Source organism: Opisthocomus hoazin, chromosome 30, assembly GCF_030867145.1.
Source record: "Opisthocomus hoazin isolate bOpiHoa1 chromosome 30, bOpiHoa1.hap1, whole genome shotgun sequence".
In the NCBI taxonomy this organism is placed as follows: Eukaryota; Metazoa; Chordata; class Aves; order Opisthocomiformes; family Opisthocomidae; genus Opisthocomus; species Opisthocomus hoazin.
Window position 1 is genome coordinate 4,044,408 of NC_134443.1, and position 23,703 is coordinate 4,068,110.

The 23,703-nt window shown below is 69.3% G+C and overlaps 2 protein-coding genes across 4 annotated transcripts in view; one reads left to right on the forward strand and one right to left on the reverse strand.

The window, feature by feature from the left end:
- Nucleotides 1-1,040: 1,040 nt before the first annotated feature.
- LOC142364896 (CUGBP Elav-like family member 3) lies at nt 1,041-9,177 on the forward strand. The gene is given in 14 exon segments (XM_075445079.1): nt 1,041-1,284; nt 2,228-2,310; nt 3,785-3,833; nt 4,159-4,265; nt 4,267-4,288; nt 4,632-4,711; nt 5,124-5,267; nt 6,233-6,371; nt 6,831-6,980; nt 7,052-7,117; nt 7,840-7,938; nt 8,568-8,711; nt 8,850-8,982; nt 9,092-9,177. Coding segments are annotated over 13 exon segments (1,356 nt in total). The 5' UTR covers nt 1,041-1,139; the 3' UTR covers nt 8,978-8,982; nt 9,092-9,177.
- A 2,987-nt stretch (nt 9,178-12,164) lies between these two features.
- SNX27 (sorting nexin 27) overlaps nt 12,165-23,703 on the reverse strand; it is a 30,458-nt gene continuing 18,919 nt past the window's right edge. For 2 of the 3 annotated variants that reach the window (XM_075445048.1, XM_075445049.1), the window contains exons 7-12: nt 21,901-22,064; nt 20,608-20,697; nt 18,206-18,355; nt 17,735-17,863; nt 17,459-17,518; nt 12,165-12,306 (exon numbers count right to left, since the gene is read on the reverse strand). In XM_075445048.1, the coding sequence (XP_075301163.1) occupies nt 12,259-12,306; nt 17,459-17,518; nt 17,735-17,863; nt 18,206-18,355; nt 20,608-20,697; nt 21,901-22,064 (641 nt within the window). In that variant the 3' untranslated portion in view covers nt 12,165-12,258. Of the gene's footprint in view, nt 12,307-15,528; nt 15,646-17,458; nt 17,519-17,734; nt 17,864-18,205; nt 18,356-20,607; nt 20,698-21,900; nt 22,065-23,703 lie in introns of those variants that run through there. The other variant, XM_075445050.1, reaches the window with a different exon arrangement.

The following is a 23,703-nucleotide window of genomic DNA, read 5'->3' on the forward strand; positions in this document are numbered from 1 at the left end:
GGATCCGGCCCGGCTGAGTGAAGTACGCAGGGGGCTGGGGCTGAGCGGGAGGCTGGACCCCCCCGGACCCCCCAGCCTGGAGACCCCCCACAGTACCCTGGGGGCACAGGGGTCAGCAGGAGGCCGGGACCCCCCCGCAGTACCCTGGGGTGCGGGGCTGAGTGGGAGGCCGGGACCCCCGCCCGCCCGTCGGTGGTCGCCGGCGCAGCAGCTCCCCGGGGGGAGTGGGGGCTGGGGGGGGTCCCGGCGTTTCGGGGGGAGGGGGCCGGGGCCGGCTGTGCCGTTCCGGGGGGGGGCCGGGTCCCGCCTGAGGAAGCCCCGCAGCGGCGGGCGGCCCGCGGGCCCTGCGGAGCGCGGGCTGGGAGGGGGTCACCAGTGGGTCGGCCCACGCGGGACCCCCCCCGCCCGGACACCCCTACCTCCCCCCCCGGTCCCCCGCCATCTTGGCTGCGCCCTTCGCGGCCCGTCGCCATGGCAACGGCGGGGGGCGTGGTCCCGCTCAGCACCACGGACAGCGCCGGCCGCCGCGGGGGCGCGCGGGGACGGGCACGCGGGAGCGCCCCCCGCCCAGGCTGCTGCCCCCGCACCCCCCCGCGTGTGCGCGCACGGGCACGCGCGCGCGTGCGCACAGAGTCCCCCGCCCGCAGAGCGCGCAGCGCGGCCCCGGGCGAGGCGGTGCCGGAGCGCGGTGCCGGTGCGGGTCCCGGAGCCGCCCTGACAGCGCCGGGCGCAGCGCGGGGAGCGGGCGCGGGCCCGGCCGGGGCCGGTGCGGGGCGCAGCGGGCGCGGGGCTCGGCGGGGCTCTCGGGGAGCGCGGCGGCCATGGGCCGGGCCGGGCGCTGAGCCCCCCCCGTCCCCCCCATCCCCGGTAGCGGCCCCCCCCCCCGGGCAGCGGCGGGCTCGGAGGCCCCGCCGGGAGCGGCCGGGCCCCACCGGAGCGCCGGGAGCGCCGCCCCCCGCCAGAGCCGCCCCGCCCCGCCGCGCCCCCGCGCCCGCCGCCGCGCCGAGCCCCGGGGCCGCTCGTCCTTTGTGTGCGGCGCGGCCGGGCCGGCTCCGGGCTCCGGGCGCCGGGCTCCGGGCACCGGGGGGCAGCGGCAGCGGGAGCCGAGCCCGGGAGCCGCGGGGGCGGCGGGGCGGCCCATGAAGGAGCCCGACGCCATCAAACTCTTCGTGGGGGCAGATCCCGCGGCACCTGGAGGAGAGGACCTGCAGCCCATCTTCGAGCAGTTCGGGCAGATCTACGAGCTGACCGTCATCAAGGACAAGTACACCGGCATGCACAAAGGTACCGGCCCCGGGCACCGGGAGCGGCCCCGGGAAACGGCCCCCGCAACCGGGAGCGGGCCCGGGAGCGGCCCCGGAACCGGGAGCGGCCCCGGGAATCGGGAGCGGCCCCGGGAAGCGCCCCGGGAACCGGGAGCGGCCCCGGGAACCAGGAATCGGCCCCGGGAACGGCCCCGGGAGCTGGGAACGGGAACCGGGAACCGGCCCCGGCAACCGGGAGCGGGAGCGGGCACAGCCCCGGGTACCGGCCGCAGCCCCGAGCCCCACCCCCGGGCCCCCCAAACCTCGTCCAGGCGCGGTGCCGGTCCCGGTACAGCCCGTGCAGGGGTGGGGGGTGCGGGGTGGGGATGTTGTGTGGGGGCTGATGCCCGGCGGTGCGGGGTGTTGCGGGGGGGGGGGGGGGGGGGGCTGTGGTGCCAGCGGGGGCTCCGGGGCAGGGACCCCCCAGGCCTGACGCCCCCGGCAGCGGGGGGGCCCCCAGCCCCCGGCTCCGGCTGAGCCCGGGGCGGGCGGGGGTCCGGGGTGGGCGCCGGTGTGATGGGGAGCAGCGGGACGGGGGGGTCGGGCCGCTGCCCGGCGCTGGGGGAGTCACGGGGGCACTGCCACCCCCCCCAGCTGCGGCTGCGCGTGCCTGGGGACCCCGGGGACCCCTCCTGTCCCCGTCCCCTACCTGGGCCCGGGGGCAGAGCCGGGGGTCCCCGGGTGGCACTGCCCCGAGACGGGGGGTCTGGGTGCCACAGGGGGGGGTCTGGGTGCCACAGGGGGGGTCTGGGTGCTGCACTGGGACATGAGCAGCGTGCCGCGGGGGTGGGTCGGGGGGCCGTGGGGGGCCGTGGGCCCTGGGTGCTGTATGGGCGTGGGGTCCCTGGGTGCCGTGGGGGGGTCTGGGTGCTACAGGGGTCCCTGGGCGTGCGGGTCCCGCCCGCCGTCCCCTCTCCCCCCAGGATGCGCCTTCCTGACCTACTGCGCCCGCGAGTCGGCCCTGAAGGCGCAGAGCGCCCTGCACGAGCAGAAGACGCTGCCGGGGGTGAGTGGGGCCGGGACCCCCGGGACAGCCCCCCGCCACCGTGGGAGGCCCCGGGGGGGGGGGGGGCACCCCACGAACATCTGCCGGGGGGCCGTTAGGAATGGCGGGTGGGCACCGCGTCACCTGGAGACGAAGGCCTGGCGCTAACGAAGGCCTGGCGCTAACGAAGCGTTGCCAGGCGAGCGGCGGGCACCGGGCAGCTGAGCTAACAAAGCCGGGGGGGTGGGGGGGGAACCCAGGCGTCCGAGTGCCCCCGCTGCCCCCCCATCACAGCCTGGGGGGGGGGTTGCTGGGGGAGTCCTGGCACCCAGGTACCCCCCTACCCATCCCCCCCCACCCCCCGTGGGTGCTGGGGCCCGGGGGGCCGAAGCCTCGCAGGGTCGGTTTGGAGGGTCCCAGGCGGGGGGGGGGAGCGGTGGGGGGGGTCCCAGGCGGGGGGGGGAGCGGTGTGGGAGGGGTCGGTGTCCCCCCCCGGCCGGGCTGCGCGTGTCCCGCCGGCCCCACGGGAGATTTGGCTTCGCCGGGATAATCCGGGGATTTGGTGGCCGTAAATCCTGGGGGGGATTTGGGGGGGGAAGGGGGGGATTAGGGGCGGCACCGCCCCGGCAACTGCCCCCACCGCCCCGGGCCGGGGCCGGACCCCCCTGCGCCCCCCCCCTCGGGCCGGGGGCGATGCTAGGGGGTCCCGGCGCGGTTTGGGGCGTTGGGTGCCTGGAGCCACCCCCCCGCCGTGCCCCCCCCCCGCCCCGGCCGGGGCTGATCCCGGCCCCGGGGGGGATTAGGGGGGATTAGTGCCCCCCGGGGGGGCATTTCCAGCACCATCTGGGGCGGGGGGGGGCACCTTCGCTTTCGGCGGGGGAAAGGGGCCGCCTGGGGTCAGCCGGGCCTGGAACCACCCCCCCGGCCCCGCCGAAGCCCCCCGGGACGGGGCGCGGCGACCCGACCCCCCCCATCCCCCGGCCGGGGGGCGGGGTCACGGCGGGGACCCCCCCAAATCTCCCCCCCCCCCTCGCCCCCCCGCGCCGTCATTGTTTATCGCGAGCGCGGGTGATGTCAGCGGCGTTGCCGGCAACGGGGATGGGTAAATCGGGGCTGAGTGGGCGGTTGCCATGGAGCATGTTCTGCCGTTGCCATGGTTACCGGGCATCTGCGCCCTCCCCCCCCGCTCCCTGGGGGTTACGGGGCTGGGGGGGCGGGGGTGGGCTCACCCCCCCCTAATTAACAGGGCGGGGGGTGGGTGCTCGTTAGCGTCTTTGGGGCCCCTCAGGCCCCCCCGATGGCGGTCGCCGCGGCACCCGTTGCCGGGTAACGGGATGCAGGGCCGGGGTTGCCATGGCAACGGGAGCATCTTTGGGGTGCTGGGGGGCGGGGGGGTGGATCCCTGGACCTGCCGCGTGCGGGGGGGCCCGGCCGGACGCCTGGGTCCCTCCAGGGGTGGGGGGGCCATGTCCCCAACCCCCCTCTGCCCCCCCAGATGAACCGGCCCATCCAGGTGAAGCCGGCGGACAGTGAGAGCCGAGGAGGTACCGGCCCCCCGCCGCCTGTCCCCAAACTGCCCCCCCAGCCCCAGGGCGGGTGTCAGCCGGGCGCGCTGTCCCCAGCCCTGTCCCCGGCCAAGGGTCTGTCCCAGGGTGGGGTGTCCCCGGCTGTGTCCCCCCCCGCCCCATGTCCCCATTCCCTCGGGGGGTCCCCAGCCTGTGGCGTGTCCCCATCCCTGGGTCCCAGCCAGTCACGGTGCCCCCCTATCCCCATCCCCGGGGGTCCCAGCCCGTCACGGTGTCCCTGGGGGGTCCCGTCCCGGGGGGGGGCCGCAGCCCGGTGTCCCCCGCCACCGCCCTGTCCCCGCAGAGGACCGCAAGCTCTTCGTGGGGATGCTGAGCAAGCAGCAGGCGGACGAGGACGTGCGCAAGATGTTCGAGCCCTTCGGCACCATCGACGAGTGCACGGTGCTGCGCGGGGCCCGACGGCACCAGCAAAGGTGGGGGCTGGGGGGGCCCAGGGGTCCCCGAGGGCTCCGTGGGGTGGGGAGGAGGGGAGCCCTGGGGCAGGGATGTGAGCTGGGGGGATGCGGGGGGCAGGGGTGGGGTGAAGAGGGTCTGGAGGGGGCTGGAGAGGAGTCAAGGGGGGGCCATGGGGCGGGGGTGTGAGGGAGGGGGCCCAAGGGGGTCCGCAGGGGGTGGGGGGGCTCAGGACACCCCGCGTGGTGGCCCTGGTCCCCATCCCCAGGCACCCGGCTCCGGGGCCCTGGTGCTTTGGGGGGGTTGCCCTTGGGGGAGGGGGTGTCCCCTGTCCCCGTGCCGGCGCTGACCCCGCGTCCCCAGGCTGCGCCTTCGTCAAGTTCCAGAGCCACGCGGAGGCCCAGGCCGCCATCGCCGCCCTCCACGGGAGCCGCACCCTGCCGGTGAGACGGGCCAGCTGGGCCTCCGCCACCGTCCCCACCGTCGTCATCCCCACCATCGGCCCCACCACCATCCTCACCGTCATCATCTCACCATCCTTGTCCCCACCATCGGCACCATCATCATCCCCACGTTCGGCCTCACCACCATCCCCATCATCATCCTCACCATCATCATTCCCACCACCATTGCCATCATCGTCCCCACCATCATCCCCATTGTCGTCCCCATCACTGTCCCCACCACCATTGTCCCTTCCATCGCCATCCCTACCACCATCATCATCCCCACCACTGTCCGCGCTGTCCCCATCCCCACCCCCCTCACTGTGCCCGGGGGTCCTGGCAGCCCAGGGGGGTGTCGGGGGGTGGTGGCCCCCCCCGGGTGACGCCGTGGGGCCGTGTCCCCTCGCAGGGAGCCTCCTCCAGCCTGGTGGTGAAGTTTGCGGACACGGAGAAGGAGCGGGGCCTGCGGCGGATGCAGCAGGTCGCCAGCCAGCTGGGCATGTTCAGCCCCATCGCCCTCCAGTTCGGGGCCTACAGCGCCTACACGCAGGCGGTAGGGTGGGCCGGGGGCTGGACCCCCCCCAGCTCCAGGACGGGATCGCTGGGGCGACGGGGGTCTGGTGATGGGCGCTGGGAGATGAGGACCCCCCCCTTGGCCATGGGTGTGGGCGCTGGGGTGATGGGACGGGGGAGGTGACGGACCCCAGGGTCCAGGGCAGGGTGTGGGGTGGTGGGTGTGGGGGGGGCCCCACAGTCCAGGGCGGGACGCTGGGAGATGTCAGATCTCCATGGTCTTGTGTGGGTGACGCCGGGCATTGGGGTGACACCGGGCATTGGGGTGACGCCGGGCATTGGGGTGACACCAGGTGTTGGGGTGATGATAGGTGTTGGGTGACCCCGGGCACTGGGGTGACAATGGGCGTTGGGTGACACCGGGCGTTGGGGTGACGCCGGGCATTGGGTGACAATGGGCATTGGGGTGACACCAGGTGTTGGGGTGATGATGGGTGTTGGGTGACCCCGGGCACTGGGGTGACAATGGGCATTGGGTGACACCGGGCGTTGGGGTGACGCCGGGCATTGGGTGACAATGGGCATTGGGGTGACACCAGGTGTTGGGGTGATGATGGGTGTTGGGTGACCCCGGGCACTGGGGTGACAATGGGCATTGGGTGACACCGGGCGTTGGGGTGACGCCGGGCATTGGGTGACAATGGGCATTGGGGTGACACCAGGTGTTGGGGTGATGATGGGTGTTGGGTGACCCCGGGCACTGGGGTGACAATGGGCATTGGGTGACGCTGGGCAATGGGGTGACACCAGGCGTTGGGGTGACGCCGGGCGTTGGGTGACGCCGGGCGTTGGGTGATGGCCACGGGCGGATGATGGAGCCCCGTGGCGCAGGGTGGTGGCCCTGGGGTGGCAGCCGGGAGGGTCTCCCTGGGCGGGGGGGGGGTCTCAGCGCTCCGGGAGGGGCCGGCGGTGGCCGGTGCCCGGTGCCAGGCGCTGTCCCCGCAGCTGATGCAGCAGCAGGCGGCCCTGGTGGCCGCCCACTCGGCCTACCTCAGCCCCATGGCCACCATGGCCGTCCAGATGCAGCACATGGGCACGGTCAACCCCAACGGGCTCATCGCCACCCCCCTGCCCCCCTCCTCAGGTAGGTGCCACCCAGTGGGTGCGGGGATGCCGGGGCTGGGGACAGGGGGACGCCCGGAGACGGGGGCCGTCGGGGATGGGACGCTGGGGATGGTGACAGGGGGTGTGGGGGACACCCGGACACAGGAGGACATCAGGGGTGTTGGGAATCTGGGACAGGGAGGGGTGGCACCGGGAGGTGGGGACATGGGGGGTGGCAGTGGGAATGGGGATGTGGGGGCAGGGGGGGACACGGGGGCAGCACAGGGAGGTGGGGGGACATGGGACAGGAGATGGGGGGCACCAGGGACGGTGGCCCCAGGGATGGGGACACCCGGAGATGGGGACCTGGGGGGGGCACCAGCGTTGGGGACACTCAGGGAGGGGACAGGGCCACGGGGGTGGCACCACAGCCGGTGGCACCTGGGCTGGGGACGTGGAGGGACGGGGGGGCGAGGGGGGTGACGCGCTGTCGCCGCAGGAACCAGCACGCCGCCGGCCATGGCCGCCACGCCGGTGCCCGCCATCGCCGCCCCGCTGAGCGTCAACGGCTACAGCCCGGTGCCGGCGCAGCCCGCCGGACCCCCCGCCCCCGAGGCCGTCTACGCCGGCGGGGTCCCCCCCTTCCCAGGTGCCTCCCCCCCCGTCCCCATCCCTGTCCCTGCGCCCCCCGCCCCCGCTGACGGCCCCCTCTGCCCCCAGCCCAGAGCCCCGCGGCCCCCGGGGACCCCCTGCAGCAGGCCTACGCCGGCATGCAGCACTACACAGGTCTGGCCCGGGGGGCTGGGGGGGCTGGGGGGGCTGGGGGGCAGCGCAGAGCACTGGGAGGGCACTGGGGGGGCTTTGCATGGCACTGGTGGGTACTGGGAGGCACCGACGGGGCATTACATGGCAATGGGGGCACTGGGAGAGCACTGGGGGGCATTGCATGGCACTGGAGGCACTGGGAGGGGACTGGGGGGGCATTTCATGGCACTGGTGGGAACTGGGAGGGCAGTTGGGAGGCACTGGGCGGGGGGTTCATTGTGTGGTACTGGAGGCACTGGGAGTGGACTGGGGCAGCGCTGAATGGCACTAGTGTGCACTGGGAGGGAGCTAGGGGGGCATTGCATGGTGCTGGTGGGTACTGGGAGGCACTGGGGGCTCCCGGGAGCCACTGGGGGGACATTGGGGGCATCGGGGGCATCTAGGAGAGACTGGGGGGCACTGGAGGGGCATTGATTCGCACTGGGGGGCACTGGGATAGCAGCAGGGGACGATTGCATGGCATCGGGGGACGCCTGGAGCTCAGGGGGGCACTGGGGGGTACTGGGGGGCACTGCATGGCTTGGGGGGCACCATGAGGTGCTGGGAGGGCACTGGGGGGCATTTGAAGATACTGGGGGGGCCTTGCGTGGCTTTGGGGACACTGAGAAGGGCTGGGGGGGGGTGTGGGGGTGTGCCTGTGCCCCCCGCTGCCGGGCTGACCCCGTCTTGCCCCCCCCCCCCAGCCGCCTACCCGGCCGCCTATGGGCTGGTGAGCCCGGCCTTCGCCCCCCCGGGGCCCCTGCTCGCCCCCCCGCCCCCCCCGCAGCAGCAGCAGCGCGAAGGTGAGGGCACCCTGGGGTCCCCCCCAACGCGGGATCCCCAAGGGACCCCCCCCCCCGGGTGCTGGGCTCGGGGGTGCCCCGGGCTGAGGGCGGGGTGGGATGTCCGGGCATGGGGGGCTGGAGGTGCCCCGTGGGGTTGCTGGGAGCCCCTCCCCGGGTTTGGGGGTGCCCATGGGGACATGGGTGTGGGGCAGGGTTTGGGGGTGCCTGTGGGGGGGGTCGGGGCCGGGTTTGGGGGTGCCCTGCCAGGGAGGGGGCTCGGGGTGCCCATGGGGACATGGGTGTGGGGCAGGGTTTGGGGGTGCCTGTGGGGGGGTCAGGGCCGGGTTTGGGGGTGCCCTGCCAGGGAGGGGGCTTGGGGTGCCCATGGGGACGTGGGTGCAGGGCAGGGCTTAGGGGTGCCTGTGGGGGGGTCAGGGCCGGGTTTGGGGGTGCCCCACTGGGGAGGGGGCTCGGGGTGCCCATGGGGACGTGGGTGCGGGGCAGGGCTTGTGGGTGCCCTGCCAGGGAGGGGGCTTGGGGTGCCCATGGGGACGTGGGTGCGGGGCAGGGTTTGGGGTGCCCGTGGGGGGGGTTTGGGGCGCGGGGCCGCAGCCCCCGTGCCCGCTGTGACGCCGCTCCCTCCGCAGGCCCCGAGGGCTGTAACATCTTCATCTACCACCTGCCCCAGGAGTTCGCCGACACCGAGATCCTCCAGATGTTCCTGCCCTTCGGCAACGTCATCTCCGCCAAGGTCTTCGTCGACCGCGCCACCAACCAGAGCAAGTGCTTCGGTAGGGCGGCCGCCGCCGGGGACCGCGGGGACGCCGGGGACCCCCGGCCGTCTGCGGGGCCACCTCGCCGCACGGGGGGGGCCGCGAGGTGGGGGGGCTGCGGCCGCCCCGTCCCCATCGTCCCCGCCGTCCCCGCAGGCTTCGTCAGCTTTGACAACCCGGCCAGCGCGCAGGCGGCCATCCAGGCCATGAACGGCTTCCAGATCGGGATGAAGCGCCTCAAGGTGCAGCTCAAGCGGCCCAAAGACGCCAACCGGCCGTACTGAGCCAGGTGAGACCCCCGGGACCCCCCCGGGCCCCCCCCGGGCACCCCTTGGCCGCGAGCCCCACCTCCCCCTCCCCCGCTCTGCTGAACTCCCCCCCGTCTCCCCCTCCCCCAGGTCTGGAGGCTCTGGAGCAGCACCCCCAGGTGCCCCCCATTGCAGAGCAGCCCCCTCCTCCGGTGCCCGCAGGGGGCTTGGTCCTGCTGGGGGGGGGCACACAGACCCCCACACGCTCAGGAAGGATGGGCCCCCCCCTCCAGGACCGATCCGGACCCGCCAGTCCATCCCGGCCCAGGCAGGGCTGGGTGGGCCCTGGGTGCCAGCACCCCCAGCAGCCGGGTCCAATCTGCCCTGGGGGGCTTCCCCTGCCCCGACCCCTCACTCTCCACAGGGCCCTGCCCCTCCCCCCCGGGGGGGGCCCTGCTTGGAGCTTTTTTCTCACCAAACAGGACCAAAACCAGCTCCAAGCTGGGGAGGGGGTTCCTGCCGAGGGGCGTCCTGCCCACGGTGGGGGGTTCCAGCCCCGGCACCGCCACCCCCCCCCCCCCCCAGGTCCCCCGGGTGGCCGTGCCGGGGCACAGCGGGACCCCCTCCCCGACACACACTGCCACCCCGCTTCGCCCCCACCCCACCTGCCTCAGCCCCCCCCCACCCACCGGCACCGGGGGTGGGGGCTGCACTGCACGGCGCGGCCACGGCCGGGCCCCCCCCCCGGACACTGCACGGACGCGGAGCAGCCGAAGTCCGAAACGGGGAGGCTGCGAGGCCGGGAGCTGCGACGCGGCGACGCGCCCGGCGCGGCACGTGGCCGGTGTGGCCGAGCCGCCGACGCCGCGCGTGCCGCATGGCGACGGAGTGGCCGACGCCGGGAGGTGCCAGGCACAAACCCGCCAGCTCCGGGCGACGGCACGGCCGCAGCGGCACGCCGGGCGCCGCGGGACCGGAGCAGCCGCAGCGGGGACGCGCGCGCAGCCACGACGCCGCCGGCTCTGCCGGGCCCTGCCGCGGCCGAACACGGGGTGCGTCGGGCACCCCCAGCCAAAAGGGCTCCCGCGGCCGCCCCCAGCCCCACGTTTACACCCGCTGCGCCCCGCTGTAAATAGGGAGGGTGGGGGGCGCGGGGCCAGGCCCCCCTCGCCCCCCGGGGGGGGGGGGATCTGCTGGGATGTTTCGGGGTGGGACGGGGTGGGGGGCACGGGGCCGTTAGCGGGGGGACGCAGCCCCCGGGAGTTGACGTCTGCGGTCGAGACGCCACCGCTTAACTTATTTGCTATTTATTGCGGTTACTTTGGATAATTTAATTTTTTCTTTTCTTTGTTGGTTTTTTTTTTTTCCCTCTTTTTTCTGTCTAAATAAAATAAGTTAAAAAAAAAAAAAAAGGCTTAAAGGCGACTCTGCAGCACCCAAGCACCCCCCCCCCCCCCCGCCCCCCCCCCCAGCCCCCAGCGGTATGGGAGGAGAAGGGGGAAGGGGGGCAGGACCAGCCCCTGCCCGCCGGGAAGCAGCACAGCCACAGGTCCCAGCAGTTTCATCAATAAATCAATTTATTTAAAAGAATATGTTACAATTAATTACACTAAGTGACGTCACCAAACAACGGCGCGGTTGGAGGCCGCGGGACGGCACACGGGAGCGGGGGGGGTTTGGGGGGGGGGGGTGGGGTGGGGTTCTGTTTTTCCTCTTGCAGGGTTTTTGTTGTTGTCTTCACGTTTCTGACACAAATGAAAACCAGGAGCTGCTGCGGGGACAAATGCCAGCGGGGGCGGATGGCGGTGACACGGGGCCGGGGGGGACACAGACATGTCCCGGGCAGGCGCCTGCTGAGCCCGGACGCTTTTGTGCCATGGGTGGGCGCTGGCCCAGGGGCGAGCCGGGGGTCCCCGCACCCCCGCCAGCGGCACAGGGCTCGCGAGGCCCCGGGGAGGGCGAGGGACGAGCACGGAGCCAATTACTCTGGGCTAATTAACTCCCCGCTCCACGCCTTCGCGCCCTCCCAGTGGCCCTGGCTGCAAACCAGGGGGGTCCCGGGCACCCACCGGGACCTGACCCCAACCCCCCCCGTGGAGGCCAGGGGGTGGCACGGCGAGGGGACGGGGACGCGGCCGCCCCGCGGGGTCTCGCACCGATTTCCCCTCCGTCGCCCAGGCAGCCGCGGAGGGACCGGAGCCGGGGTCACGGCCACCACCAGCCCCATCCCGGCACCCCGGGCCCACCCTCGCTGCGCGGCTCCCCGAGCCCCCCCGGTGCGGGGCAGGCGACCGACCCCCTCCCGAAGCACGGGCAGCGGGGGCAAACCCGACCCCGCGTCAACGCCGGCATCGCCGCGTCCCGCACCGCGGCGCCGAGGCGCTCGCCCGCGCCTGGGTGGGGGTCCCCGTGGGGGGAGCAGCGGGACCAGCGTCTCCCACCCGCCCCAGGCCCACCCAAAGCCAAGGCTCCGGGGGGACCACGCCGAGCCCGGGCCCAGGCCCACCCGAGAGCGGGGGAAGCCGCTTCTCTGCCTCGGCTCTGCCGCCCGCCTCGGGGACAGATCGCCCGCCGCCGCCATCTCCCATCTCGCCCAGGGGTCTCGGCCAGCGGCGAGGGGAGCGGGCGGCTGCAGCGAGGGGGTCCTGGGACCCGCACGACCCCGGCCCGGCCGCACCGCTGGGCTCCCCTCGCCCCCGGAGCCGCCGTCGCCCAAAGGCGGCGTGAAGAGACCCCGCGCCGAACCGAGCCACGGGAGAAAGCAAGCCCAGAGCTCGTAAAGGCGCAGAGGTCGTCGCGCCGCGAGGCATCGCCCCGCCACCCTGCTGCCGCCTTCTCCTTTTTTTTCTTTTTTTTTTTATTTTTCTTTTTCCTCTACAGTTAGTTATTAAAAAACCCCACGCTGGGTCGGGAGGAGAGATGCGTGTAAAAACGCAAGCTTCAAAAAGGTGCTGCCCCCGATATGAAATTTTAAAAGAAATATGGATACGTAGACACGAGCAGGGCCTGCGCACCCGCAGCTTCCCCGGCGGGGGCTGGGCTGGTTCTCACACCCTCACGCGCGTCGGAGCAGCGCCCACGGCCGCCGCCAGCTCCCGTCGCCAAAACACGCAGCGCCCGTCTGCGGGAGGGGGCCCAGCCCCGGGCGGCCCCCGCGCCGCTCGCGCCTCCCGGCTCGGCCCAGCTGCCCGCCTCATGCCATAAACATCAAGTTCACAAACGGTACTGTTATTAATAATATTTAGTTTAAGGGCTTTAATACAATAACAGAATTTTAAGTGTTAATCGGGGGGGTTACGTCCTTCCGCGCCGGGGGGCTAGGTGGCCGCGTCCCTCTGCTGTGACCGGACCAGCTGGAAGAGGTTCTGCAAGAGAAGAGCGAGGACGTGAGAAGCACGAGGTCCCTCGGGCAGCGCCGGCTCCGACTCCCCGCCGAGCCGCCCCGCAGCCCTGCGAGCGCAGGAGGGACCCGCGGGGGGTCTGCGGGGGTCCCCCTGTCCCCAGCCCACGCGTCGCCCCGGTCCCAGTACGGAGGGGAGCGGAGGGGGCCCGTCGCCTTCGGGGTGTCCCCCCGCGGAGGACGGCGCAGGGCTGAGGCTGAGCCGAGGGGCTGCAGGCCCCGGGGAGCTCCTGCGCGGGGTTTGCTGCTCCCCGGGCTGAGGGGCCCGGCCGTGCCCGCAGGCAGCGGCTCGGCCCCACGGCGGGAGCTCTGCAGGAGACGACAGCAGGGCAGGACGGGGGCCGGGAGCAGCCCTGGGAACTGCACGGAGCCCCCCGGGCAGCCCCGCTCCCTCCCGGCTGCTCGAGCATCCCTCCCTCCGGAAAAGGGCCGGAGGCCGCACGTAGCCCCGCTCACGCCTGCGAGAGCTGACCCGCACCGAGCCCTCGCGAGACGAGGACGGAGCTGTGGGCCCACGTCCCCTTGGCCCTGGCTGGGTCACGGGCGTCACCAGCGACCGCCCTCCATCCGGGGCACGGCCTCTGCCCACCACGTCACCCCCGAGGTCCCCGAGCGGAGCCCGTCCCCTGCCACAAGCCCCGGCACGGCGCTCGCCTCGGCCCCCTCCTCGGAAGCGACACAGCGGGAGCCACCGCGGCCCCTCAGCGCCAGCGACCGAGCTGGGACGTCACGGCTCAGCGAGACGGCAGCGAGCCTCAGCCCCGCTCCCCCTGAGCACGCCCCGCAGCTGCGGGCTGCGAGGCGAGGCAGCCGTTTGCAGCGCACCGAACACATCGGTGACGTGTTGCCAGAGCCCACCCGTCTTTATATTTTACGCTGGGGAGAGAAAATGATGGAGCGACGGGTCAGGAGCACGCCTGACCGGGGAACGGCCTCCCCTGGCCTAAGGCTGGGCTGGGCGGGCGCAGGCAGCTCGTGGACGGGAGGTCTGGGGGCGGTGGGAGCCCCCGAGCCCACCCCGGGGAGACAGCGCCGGAGCCGTGGCCACGGGCTGCTCCCGCCACCCCCCGGGAAACCACGCGGACGGGGACAGAGCGAACGGGAGCCGAATCCGCCTCCCCGGCAGGGCAGAAACGGGATGCTGCGCCCCGAGAACAGGAAAGCAACGCCCCTGGTTTCCAAACCCAGCTCCGCCATCGCCGCCCCGGGACGGGCGTCAGGGCCGCGGGGCAGAGGCGACGCTCAGCCAGCGCTGCGAGCCGCTCCCGGTCGAGCCCCCGAGCAGCGGCCCCGGGCGCAGCCGGCTCCGGCACCCACACGAGCCGTGGCCGCCGGGCTCCTGCCGCTGCCCGCGGCTCGACGGGTGCCGGGCTGCAGCGAGCCGTGCGGCCCGGGCAGCAGCTGCGGGATGCAGCCCGGAGCCCGGTTCGCCCCTCAGCACGGCCGTGCCCACTGCACCCAGGGGGTCTGGACCCAGGGGGGTCTGCCACGCTCATCGCCACCTCCTCGGGAAACCAGCTCACTCGGCTCTGGGGACAAGCAGGGGACAGCTCTACGCAGCCCCTGGGAGCCGGCAGCTCCGAGCACAGCTCTGCCACCGCCCCAGCTCCCCCGCGCCCCCCCCCAGCTCCGTCCGGTCTCCAGACCAGACCCTCGTGGAGCCGTGCGCTTGTCAGGGACCCGCAACGCCCGGTCCCTTCCTGGGCGCTCGCCCCGAGGGAGGTGGGGAGAGGCAGAGCCCCAGCACGGCGTCCCCGGGTGCTGCAGAGCCGCCCCGTGCCCCGGCCAGCGCGAAGCCTGCTCGGCGTCCCCGGGCTCCGCAGAGCAGACCTCGGACGCCCGCTGTCAAGTCCAGGGGGGCAACACGGGAAGGCACGGGCGGCTGCACCCAGAGCCTCGCCCGCTGCTCCTCAGACGCGCCCCAGGCAGCAGGCGCTCGGGGTTTCGGGACCGGAGGAGGGTTTACCCCGCCGCGATCGCGGGGAGCGTTATCGGGCAGGATCTGCGCGGCAGAGGAAGCATCACCCAGGGCGGGAGGCTCCCACACCCCCGCCTTTCACGGCTCTTTCCTGGACGGGTGACACGTCCCACACCGTCTGCTACAGCTTTCTGTTCCGCCGCTTTGATGGCCAACACCTTCCAGCCAACACAAGGCGGCTCTGACCAGCGCCGCCGGGGCTGACGACTTTCAGCCTCACCACAGGCGGCTGCACTTTCTCTCTCACCAGCCAAACACCCTGCAGCTATTTCCGACGCCCGAGCACACACGTACGACCCGACGTGGGAGTACGGCACGGCGCGGCGCTGGGCGCGCGACGTCCGCATCCCCGCAGAGCGCGCCGCGAGCCCCGGCTCACCGCGGGCCGGCAGCGGCTGCAGCTCCCGGCACGCCCAGGCATCGCTCCGGCAGACGACTGCACGCCTCACCCGTGCCTGCGCTGCGGGGAAGGGGCTGGGGGGAAGTCCTACGAGGGGATATTCCAGCCCCGCCTGGACGCGGTGCTGTGCACCCTGCTGTAGGTGACCCTGCTTCGGCAGGGGGGTTGGACTGGGTGACCCACAGAGGTCCCTGCCAACCCCGAACATTCTGTGATCCTGTGATCTCTGATATCCCAGGGACAGGCCAGCGACGCTGACGGCCGCTTCCCGGCGCATCCCGCAGCGATTCGCAGCGTTCAGCCGTCAGCCCCGTCCGGGGAACGCGAGCGCGGCCGGGCAGAGCAGTGGGAGGACAGAGCCGCGGTTCCAGCACAGGGGGGTTTGCTCCCTGCTGCGCAAGCAGCGCCACGATCGGCGTCGTCAGTCCCGACAGGTCTCTGCTCCGCCGCTGCGGACACGCCAGGCGCCGGCGCCCTGCGCCTCGCAGCATCCAACCCCTGGTCCTCCAACGCAAGCGCAGAGCCGCAGCGCCCGTCCCCTTCGCCGCCGTGCCCGTCCCCGCTCCTCCAGCGAGGCGCAGGCAGCCGCGGCCCCGAGCCCCGCCACCCGCCGCAGCCTCGCGCTCCGGCTCGCCCAGAGACTGGCAGAGTCCGGGTGACGGCACGTGGGGACCGCGTGCTTCCGCCGCCAGGAAAGCGGCCTCTCAGCGCAAAGCCGCCTCCGGCCCGGGAGCAGCCACTCTGCCAGGACACCGTCCTACGCTAACAGCGGCAGCGGGGAAGCCGGAGAGCCGCCACGTCCGCAGCAGAGCGGCCAGACCGGCTCAGAGAGCACAGGTGCTGCTTGTTTCCAGCCCAATTACCTTGCTGCACACATTGTCTTTACTGCAGTTCTCGTTATCCGTGTCTGCTGCCTCCTCCTCCACCTTTACAAGGGAAAAATTATAATAACAAGGGTACAAATAAAAAAGCAGAGCCGGGGCGGTGGGAGGAGGCTGGACAGCTGGGTCCCTGGGACGGGATCCGGGGTGCTCCACAGGCATCGGACGCGGGGAGACAAGGAGCTGGGATTCGGAGAAAAAGCCACGTAACCCACGCCGGCAGCTCCCGCTTCACAAGCCGGGAGCCACCAAGACTTTGCTTCTCGGAGGAACAGAGACGTCACCCCCAGCTGGGACACAAACCCCAGAGCCAGGTTCCTCGGCTCCGCACTTGGTGCACGGGAGCGTTCGGCGCGGTGCGAAGCCGGTGCGTAACCGCAGGCTGCCGAGCCTCCCAGGCTCCCTCCTGCAAGGCTCGGCGCCAGGACAAAGCGGGTCCGGGCTCCAGACTGCTGCTCCTGCGATCGTCCGCCGGATCAACGGGCTGCGCCGGGACGCCGGAGCACAGCGCAGCACTGGGAGGTCTCCGTGCGCCTGCCTGCCCGCAGGTCTCTGGTCACTCGTGGAGGTTCAGCTTCCACCCTTTGAGCTAAGGCAAACCAAGAATCCCATTTTCTTGTTTCCTGTAGAACTCTTCAGGGTTCATGCTTCTCCATCCTGCTGTCAGCATCCTCCAGCGAGCACAGCTGCCGTGGTCCAGACCCTGCGCCCTCTGCACGTCCCCAGCATGGTGCCAGCCCTGGATCCCAGCCGTGGTGAGGACGAGCACCCACGGCCCCGCTCCAGGCCAGCACCCAGTGGGTCGGAAGCCTCCAGGTGAGGCAAGAGGGAGGCATCGTTCCCGTCCAGGAGCAGGCGGATGCAGGGCAGCTTCTCCTGGGTCACCATTTCAGACTTGCCGTGTTCAAGCCCTGTTTTAGGTCACCCAACTCATCACCAGGCAGAAAGCAGCCACCAGTGGAAACTGGGGGGCTAACAGCACCGACCAGACCAAGGCAACAAGAGCGGATCCGGCCTCCTGCAGCCGCTCGTCCCTGACCCCGCACGGGAGAGCGGCGTCCCTGGGACAGCAGACGCAGGACGGGCACTCGGCAGCCACGCGCAGGGCGAACCCGGCCCAGAGCACCCGGGGCTGGCGGAGCCAGCTGCCTGCAGGCGGCTTTTCTGGCTGCCTCTCCTGCAAGCGAAGCCGAAGGGAGCGGTCCCTGGGGAACGACAGACGTGGGGCAAGCCCGAGGAGGAGCTGCAGACAGACGCAAGGTGATAAAAGGTCTCCCTCCGGTGGGAGCTGAGGACAGGGGGACGAGCAGGCAGGGTGGGCTGGCTCGCGTGCGTCTCCCCCCGGGGCTCGGAGCCAGGTCTGAGCGCAGCTTCGCCAGGAGAAGGCTGAGCAGGCAGCTCAGGCGGGGATTCAGGAAAAAAACCACCCCAACCCCAACCCCTCTCCATACTTCTCAGCAGCTTTTCGCTGGAGGCTCTTGCAGCCCTTCCTGAATAATTCAGCAACGTGCACAATCTCTCCGGCAGACGGACATTTTGCCATCTGCATTCGGCAGCAGACGCCGGGGAGCGACTGGCCGCAGCGGCACAGCCTGGGAACCGGCGCTCTGGTCAGTCACGCCGGCGGCAGGCTTCCCCGGCACCGGGAGCTCCTCGCTCCAGCCGCACCATGAAACGCCCTGCGCCTACGGAGCTTGGCCTTCGCACGCCAGCCGGCCTACCCGGAGACGCGGTATCGCTGCTCTGAGCGCCCGGCGACGCCCCGTGCGAGCTGCCGCCGAGCACCAGGCAGAAACGCTCGCCACGAAGAGCCTCCCGTGAAGGGTGCAGCCGTTTCCCTGCAGTTACGGGCTCTTACCTCCTTCCTCCACTTGAGCTCGCAGAAGACCCGTTCGAAGCACTCGTGCATGTAGTTGAACTGCAAAGAGAAAGCGGGCACCCCTCAGAGCAGCGAGCGGCCCCAGCCCGCTGCCCAGCCCCTGGAACCCTGCCGGCTTCTCCTGGGTGCCACCGGCCCCTGCGCCTCCTCCCACCCCAAAACCAGGAGCGCACGGTGCTCCTCCAGCTTCCGGGAGGAAGGCAGGCAGGCTCTGCGCTTTTCCTTGGCAAATCTGCAGAGGACGGAGGTACTTACATAGGGGGTGAAGATTTTAACCCATCGGGGTTTCTTCTCTCCTCGTGCATATTCAAAACAAAACGCCATTCCCTCTTCGTCCGTGTCCCACCGCTGCATTTCGTCCCATTCGAACGCTATCACCTGGTTCTGCAGGAAGACGAAGCCGCGGTGAGGCCAGCGCCGACTGCGAGGAAGGGGGGTGTCAGGCAGAGCGGGTGGCGAAAGCGAAGCCGCGCGCAGGGGGAACAGCCTCGCCGCAGAGGCAGGTACGCGCTGCCGAAGCGGCGGTGGAAGCACGCGCCAACACCCACGGAGCAGCCGGATAAACCCCGGTGCTCCCAACCACCGCCAAAACCCCTTCGGAGGCCTCCCAGCAGCAGCCCCAGCGCTCCAGGGACGCGGCGCTGGAGCTCTCTCCCCACAGCAAAGCCGAGGTGGGGGACCAGGGCAGAGCCCAGCTCCCCAGGACCCCGGGGCGAAGCCCCTTACCTCCAGCTGGCCCTCCTCGGTGCAGGCGTGGAGTTTAAAGTGCTTAATGCTGATGGCTGTGATGACATGTCCCTTCCGCCGAGAGTCACACGAGCAATGGGGGAAGCTGATCTCGTTGTAACCCTCGCACGTCCGCAACATGTTTAAATACTGCGGAGAGAAAGCCGCAGGCGTGAGCTCGCGCGGAGGAAGGGAAGGGGACCCCTGCACCACCCTGCACCCTCCTGCTTCTCACACCGCCCCGGAAACCCCGGCTGCACCCCAGCCCGGGGAGGCTGGATCCCCCGCGAAGGAAGCCGAGACCCCAGGGGCAGCAGGGCTGCGCGAGGGGGAGGAAGGAGACCCCTCCAGCTGCTCAATCCCCCTGCCCAAACCGCGGATCCACCCCGGCACGGAGCTCCTCGCGGCCTCGAACGCTGAAAGCCCCTTCCAGCAGAGCTGGTGTGGCCGGAGCCGCCGACCAGCATGGCCGTGCTCCCCTGGGACGGGTACGGACCTGAGCAGAGCTAGGGCAGCCCCCGGGCTACAAGCACCGCTCTCGGCAGAGCCTTCCTCCGGCCCGCTGCAGGCTGAGGGTGAGACCAGAAGCAGAGGCTGTCGGGCAGATGTGGGATCTGGGTTTCTCAGAATCCTTCGACGCAAATGCTCCGACTCGTTAAAAGGTCCAAAGACATATTCTGGCTGCTTCTTTCTTTCCGAGTGCAGCCCAGACAAGGCCACACTGTGAGGGCACCGGGGAAGCGCTGGGAGCTCGGCGTCACAGCCTGGGACGCGGCAGAAGCCGGGAGCTTCTCCAGGGGCCGGTGCTCCAGAGCCCGGCAACCCCTCATTGCACGAGGACGGCGTACGCAGAGCAGAACTACCCCAAAGCCCAGAGTGACGCTTTAACCGAGGAACAAGCCACCTCCAGACCGGAGGAAGGGGCCAAACCCTCAAGCGCTGCACTCCAGGCAGGACCCTTACTAACACAGGGGGAGGAAGAGGATGAAGTACTTCGACTTCACAGGCTCTCTGGGCCTCAGATGTTGTCGTCTTGACCTCCTGCTAGACCAGGACCCTCCCATACCTGGGGGGGAGTGTGTGTATATACATATTTATATTTTTTAATATATATATGCGTGCTGGGATATACCCTTTCCAAAGACTCAGATCTTTCTTTGGTCACTAGAAAGCCAGCGAGAGGAGCAGAAACGTAGCAGCCATGAGAGAACCCACAGGAGGAAGCGCCTCGTTACTGATCCTAACCACTAGTTAATGGTTAACCTTCCCGGCTTAGCCAAGGGGTCCAGCCCAGGGCAGCGCCCCAGCAGGGACCCCCCCGAGCCGCCGCAGCCAGACCAGCTCCGCGGAGAGGCCTGAGCCAGGCCAGCCGAGCTGGAGCAGGGGATCCCGAGGCCACGGCTCCTCGAGAGCAGCCAAGCTGCCGCAAGAGCGCAGGCAGGGCGCAGCGAGGCAGCGACAGGGCAGCCCCGAGCAACCCGGGAAGCTCTTTACAAGTCAGATCGCTCTGCTGTTTGATCTTCGAGCCAAGCTCGCGTCTGGCAGATGAGCTGAGGGCATCCCCTTCACTGTCCCGCGTCCAGGCCGGCTCCTCGAGTTCCACCGAGCCCCCGAGCCCGCGCTGGGCAGAGCGACGAGAGGCAGACAGACCCTGACCAGACAGCGAGCTCTGACGCAGGGTTTGCAATCTGGGAAAACCTCTGCCCGACAGAAAAAAAAAGAGAAACTGAGGCACCGATGGGGCAGCACCGGCATTCCGAGCGGGGCAGGAGCCTCCCCTCCCTCGGCCAGCCCAGCACCACATCTCGGAGGCAGCCCGGGGCAGAGGGAGACCTTTGCCTCCCCATTAGTAGGAAGCACCAGCTGTCCCCGAAGGGCTGCAGGGGCAGGATTGCCACACCACGCGTTGAGCACCTCACCTTTCATCACTGGCAATAACCCACGGGGTTTTATCGCTGCCTTGTTTGGAGCAGAGTCAATGGGCGACCTTGCCAAGGACGAGCCGCTCTTCAAAGGCGCCAGGCACGAGGGGCGGTTTTGGTTCGTGCCGCAGCCGACCCTCGGGCACGGCCCAGCCCTGCGCCGGCACTCCTGCGTGTCTGCACACCCTGCCAAGCCCTCCTCGCCAAGCCCACACCCCACCGCTCCCCACGGCTACTGCTTTCCAAGAAAGCTGCGTTTTTCAAGGCTGTGTGGGTAGAATCACAGAACGGTTTGGGTTGGAAGGGACCTTAGGAGATCATCTTGTTCCCATCCCACTGCCATGGGCAGGGACAGCTTCCACCCATCCAGCCTGGCCTTGAACACCGCCAGGGAGAGCAGCCACAGCTTCCCTGGGCAGCCTGGGCCAGCGTCTCCTTTCCAGACACAGCACTGCTGACAGCACAGGCAGGATAACTCACCATGACCATCTTCCTCTGCTCGCACAGCTTCTGTAACTGGTAGGACTTCTCCTCTGCTTTGATGTAGCCTTTCTTGACATCATCAACAGCCTAAAGAGAAGAAGGGACAGGAAACGCAGGATGTCAGACTAGAGGGCTCTTCACCAAGCCGCAACGCTTCGCTTTCCCTGGCTGGCCCCGAGGCTGCTTTGAACAGCCGCTCGCATTCACAGCCCCGGAAGGTGACCAGTGTCCCCAGAGAGGCAGAGGGATGGAGAGGCTCAGAGAGCAGGCTCCTCGCACCCACCGACTCCGGCCACAAGCCTCTGACTGCCCTGGGGAGCACGCAGATGCTTAACATCCAGACGGGCTCTGGAAGAATGTCTCCTGGCGAAAGAGGAGGGATCTGGGAATGCTGGTACCTGGAATCCTGCTTTCGCCTTCAGGCAGAGGCAAGGACAGGCTGGTACAACCCTTCCACTCCAGACACACAGACACAGCCGCCTCCAGCAGAGCAGTGCTGGCTTTTACCCACTGTGCTGCTGGAGTGTTGGCACAGAAAGGTATTTTTCCTTCAGGAGCGAGCAGGTACAGAGCTCCTTCCCCTCACACCTCAGCTGCACACCCCAGGAAGGCCTCCTGCCCCCGGCACAAAGTGACTTGTAAAGCTGTAAGTCTAGGAGATCAAAGAATTTGACAACTACTATTTTTATTTCAATTTCTACCAGAGGCTGGTGCAGGCTCAGAGCGCTGCGACAGCGTTTTTGGTGGCTGAGACAGAGCAGGATTCATCTTGGCGAACTTTGCAGGTATCTGCCTCCGAGCTGCTCATCCTAGACTGGCTTTATATAGGCAATGGGAGAACATGGCTCTTCTCAGACTCACTTCATCCCAGAGAATCTGCATCAAGTGAAACCGCAGGCAGAAACAGCCCCTTTCCCTAGGGTGAAAAGGGAGAAGTCTGCTCCCCATCTTCACTGACAACACACACAACTGAGGAAAACCTATCCGACCCAAGGAGCGCAGCCTCCCGCGATCCTTCCAGCTTGCTCCGGGAAGGCAACGTCCTGCAGTGAGGGCGGCAGGAGTCCTGCCTCCCCGTCCCACTGCCACTTGGCCACAAGTTCACCACAGCACCGCTGATGCACCCAGCCATGGCCTTCTGCTCCTTGAAGGTGCCCAAGCAGGACTGGCTCCCAGTTTCACACTCTGCTGCCAGCAGGCCAACGAACAGCAGGGCTTGGAGCAGCGCCGGGAGCTGGGCACTTGTGCCGCCTTACCTCCAGTGAAAAACCACAGCTCCTGGGCACCTACCTGATGGAAGAAGTAGGTGACTGCCAGGTCGTTGTCGTTGAGAAGAACCTCCTCCTCTGTAGTGAAGAGCCATTTTCGGATGGTCAGACACGTTCCCGGCACTGCCGAGGTGTAGTTCTGCACGTAGAGTTTGTGGGGGAATTCATTGGGTGCCAGTTTGCGCACTGGAAAAAGCAGAAGGCATCGAGGTAAGCACAGAGCCCCACACGGTGCCAGCAGCGTCATCTGTGACCGGAGCCCGGCTGCTCTACAAGTCGACATCGGCGACGGCCTTTAGCCGAGGCAGCCGGAACCCGGACCCCAGCCCTGCGCCAGGCCCCTTTCTTCTCCTCCCTGACCACCTCCAGCTTTTTTCAGTACCTGCTCCCACAGCGTCGGACCACACCGGCCCCTCGTAACTGCCTCCATCTGCTGAGACTGAGCTCCTCTCGGCCGCGGGAGAGCTCAGCACGGCTCTCGAGCATCAGCACAACCGCTGGCCGTCACCCCCGCTGCGCACAGCAAGGTCCGCCCTGACGAAGCCTTAGGGTCGCAGTGTCCTGGCCCTACGCACCGTCGGGGGCTGGAGAAGGTCCCCCCGTCCTGGCAAGCTGCCACCAGAGCCTGGACAAAACCCGCTGCACTGCTGGGCGAAGCCGGAGCAGCTGGGCCACCAGCGAGCCCCTGTCGAGGCACTTACGGTGACAAAAACCCAGCTATGGTGGACAAAAAAGGCGAGTGCCAGAACGTCCCCATCAGGCAGGGAAATGGCCACTGCCTTCCTGCAGACGGAGCTTATGGTTTCCAGAGAAATTAAACGGAGCGTATCCAGCCAGGGATAAGTGTGGATGTTCACCGTGAGTGTCCAGAAAGCACAAGCCATAAAGGTTAACTGGAGGTTTTACATTCTGGCACGGCTGGAGAAGAGCCGCCCTCAGAGGGACAAGGCATTAATGGCTCCCGTTGGAGTCTGGCACCGTAAAAGCTTCCCGCATGAGGCTGTGCCAGCACGCTGCAGCGTCCCGTCTCCCCGGAGCAGGTATTGCCGCCCCAGGCTCCCCACACAGCCCTGCCTCGGCAATCTCGCGGCACGTCGACCCTCCAGCCCTGGTCACCCCTCACCACGTCCGTGTCCTGCTCTGACACACCAGCACCCCGTCACCCTCACAGAGGGACCACAAACCCGGCGGCAGGGGCCGTTCTGCGAGGAGACTGGTGATCTTGGCTGCCCCAGGGTCAGCATCTGAAAGCAAACCTAGCCTGTTCTGCAAGATGAGTCATTTTAGGAGGGCTTTAAGCTGCTAAAAATTGCCCCAGCCATTCAGCCAGAATCTTGTGAGCACGAGGAACAGCCCTGGAAATCTCTTCCTACAAGGCACGGTTTGCCGTAACAACAGGATGAGTCTGAGGCAGACAAAGATGACAATCCAGAAACGAAGGTACCCAGCCGGGAATGAGAAATGCACTTGGCTCAAAACCCAGCAGAGGGGAAAAATAAAACACACACCAGCCACTACACCCATTCTGTGGAGTCACCGCGACATTTTCGCCTCTCCACAGCTGCAGCGAACCCAGCGTGAAGCTGGGCGTAATCAGAGATGGCTGCGGCCGGGATCTGAACAGCAGCCAGGAGACCCCAGCACGCGCTGACCTGGAAGAGTGGCAGTTACCCAAGTGCCAAAATGATCTCCCAGAATCCCACAGTTGAGCCTCAGATACCACCAGGATTTAACCACAGAAGGACAGATGCGAAGCTAAGACGCAGCTTGCAGCACACCCCCTCCAGCTCCTGGACCCACACCCACGCGTGTGCAGACCAAGCGC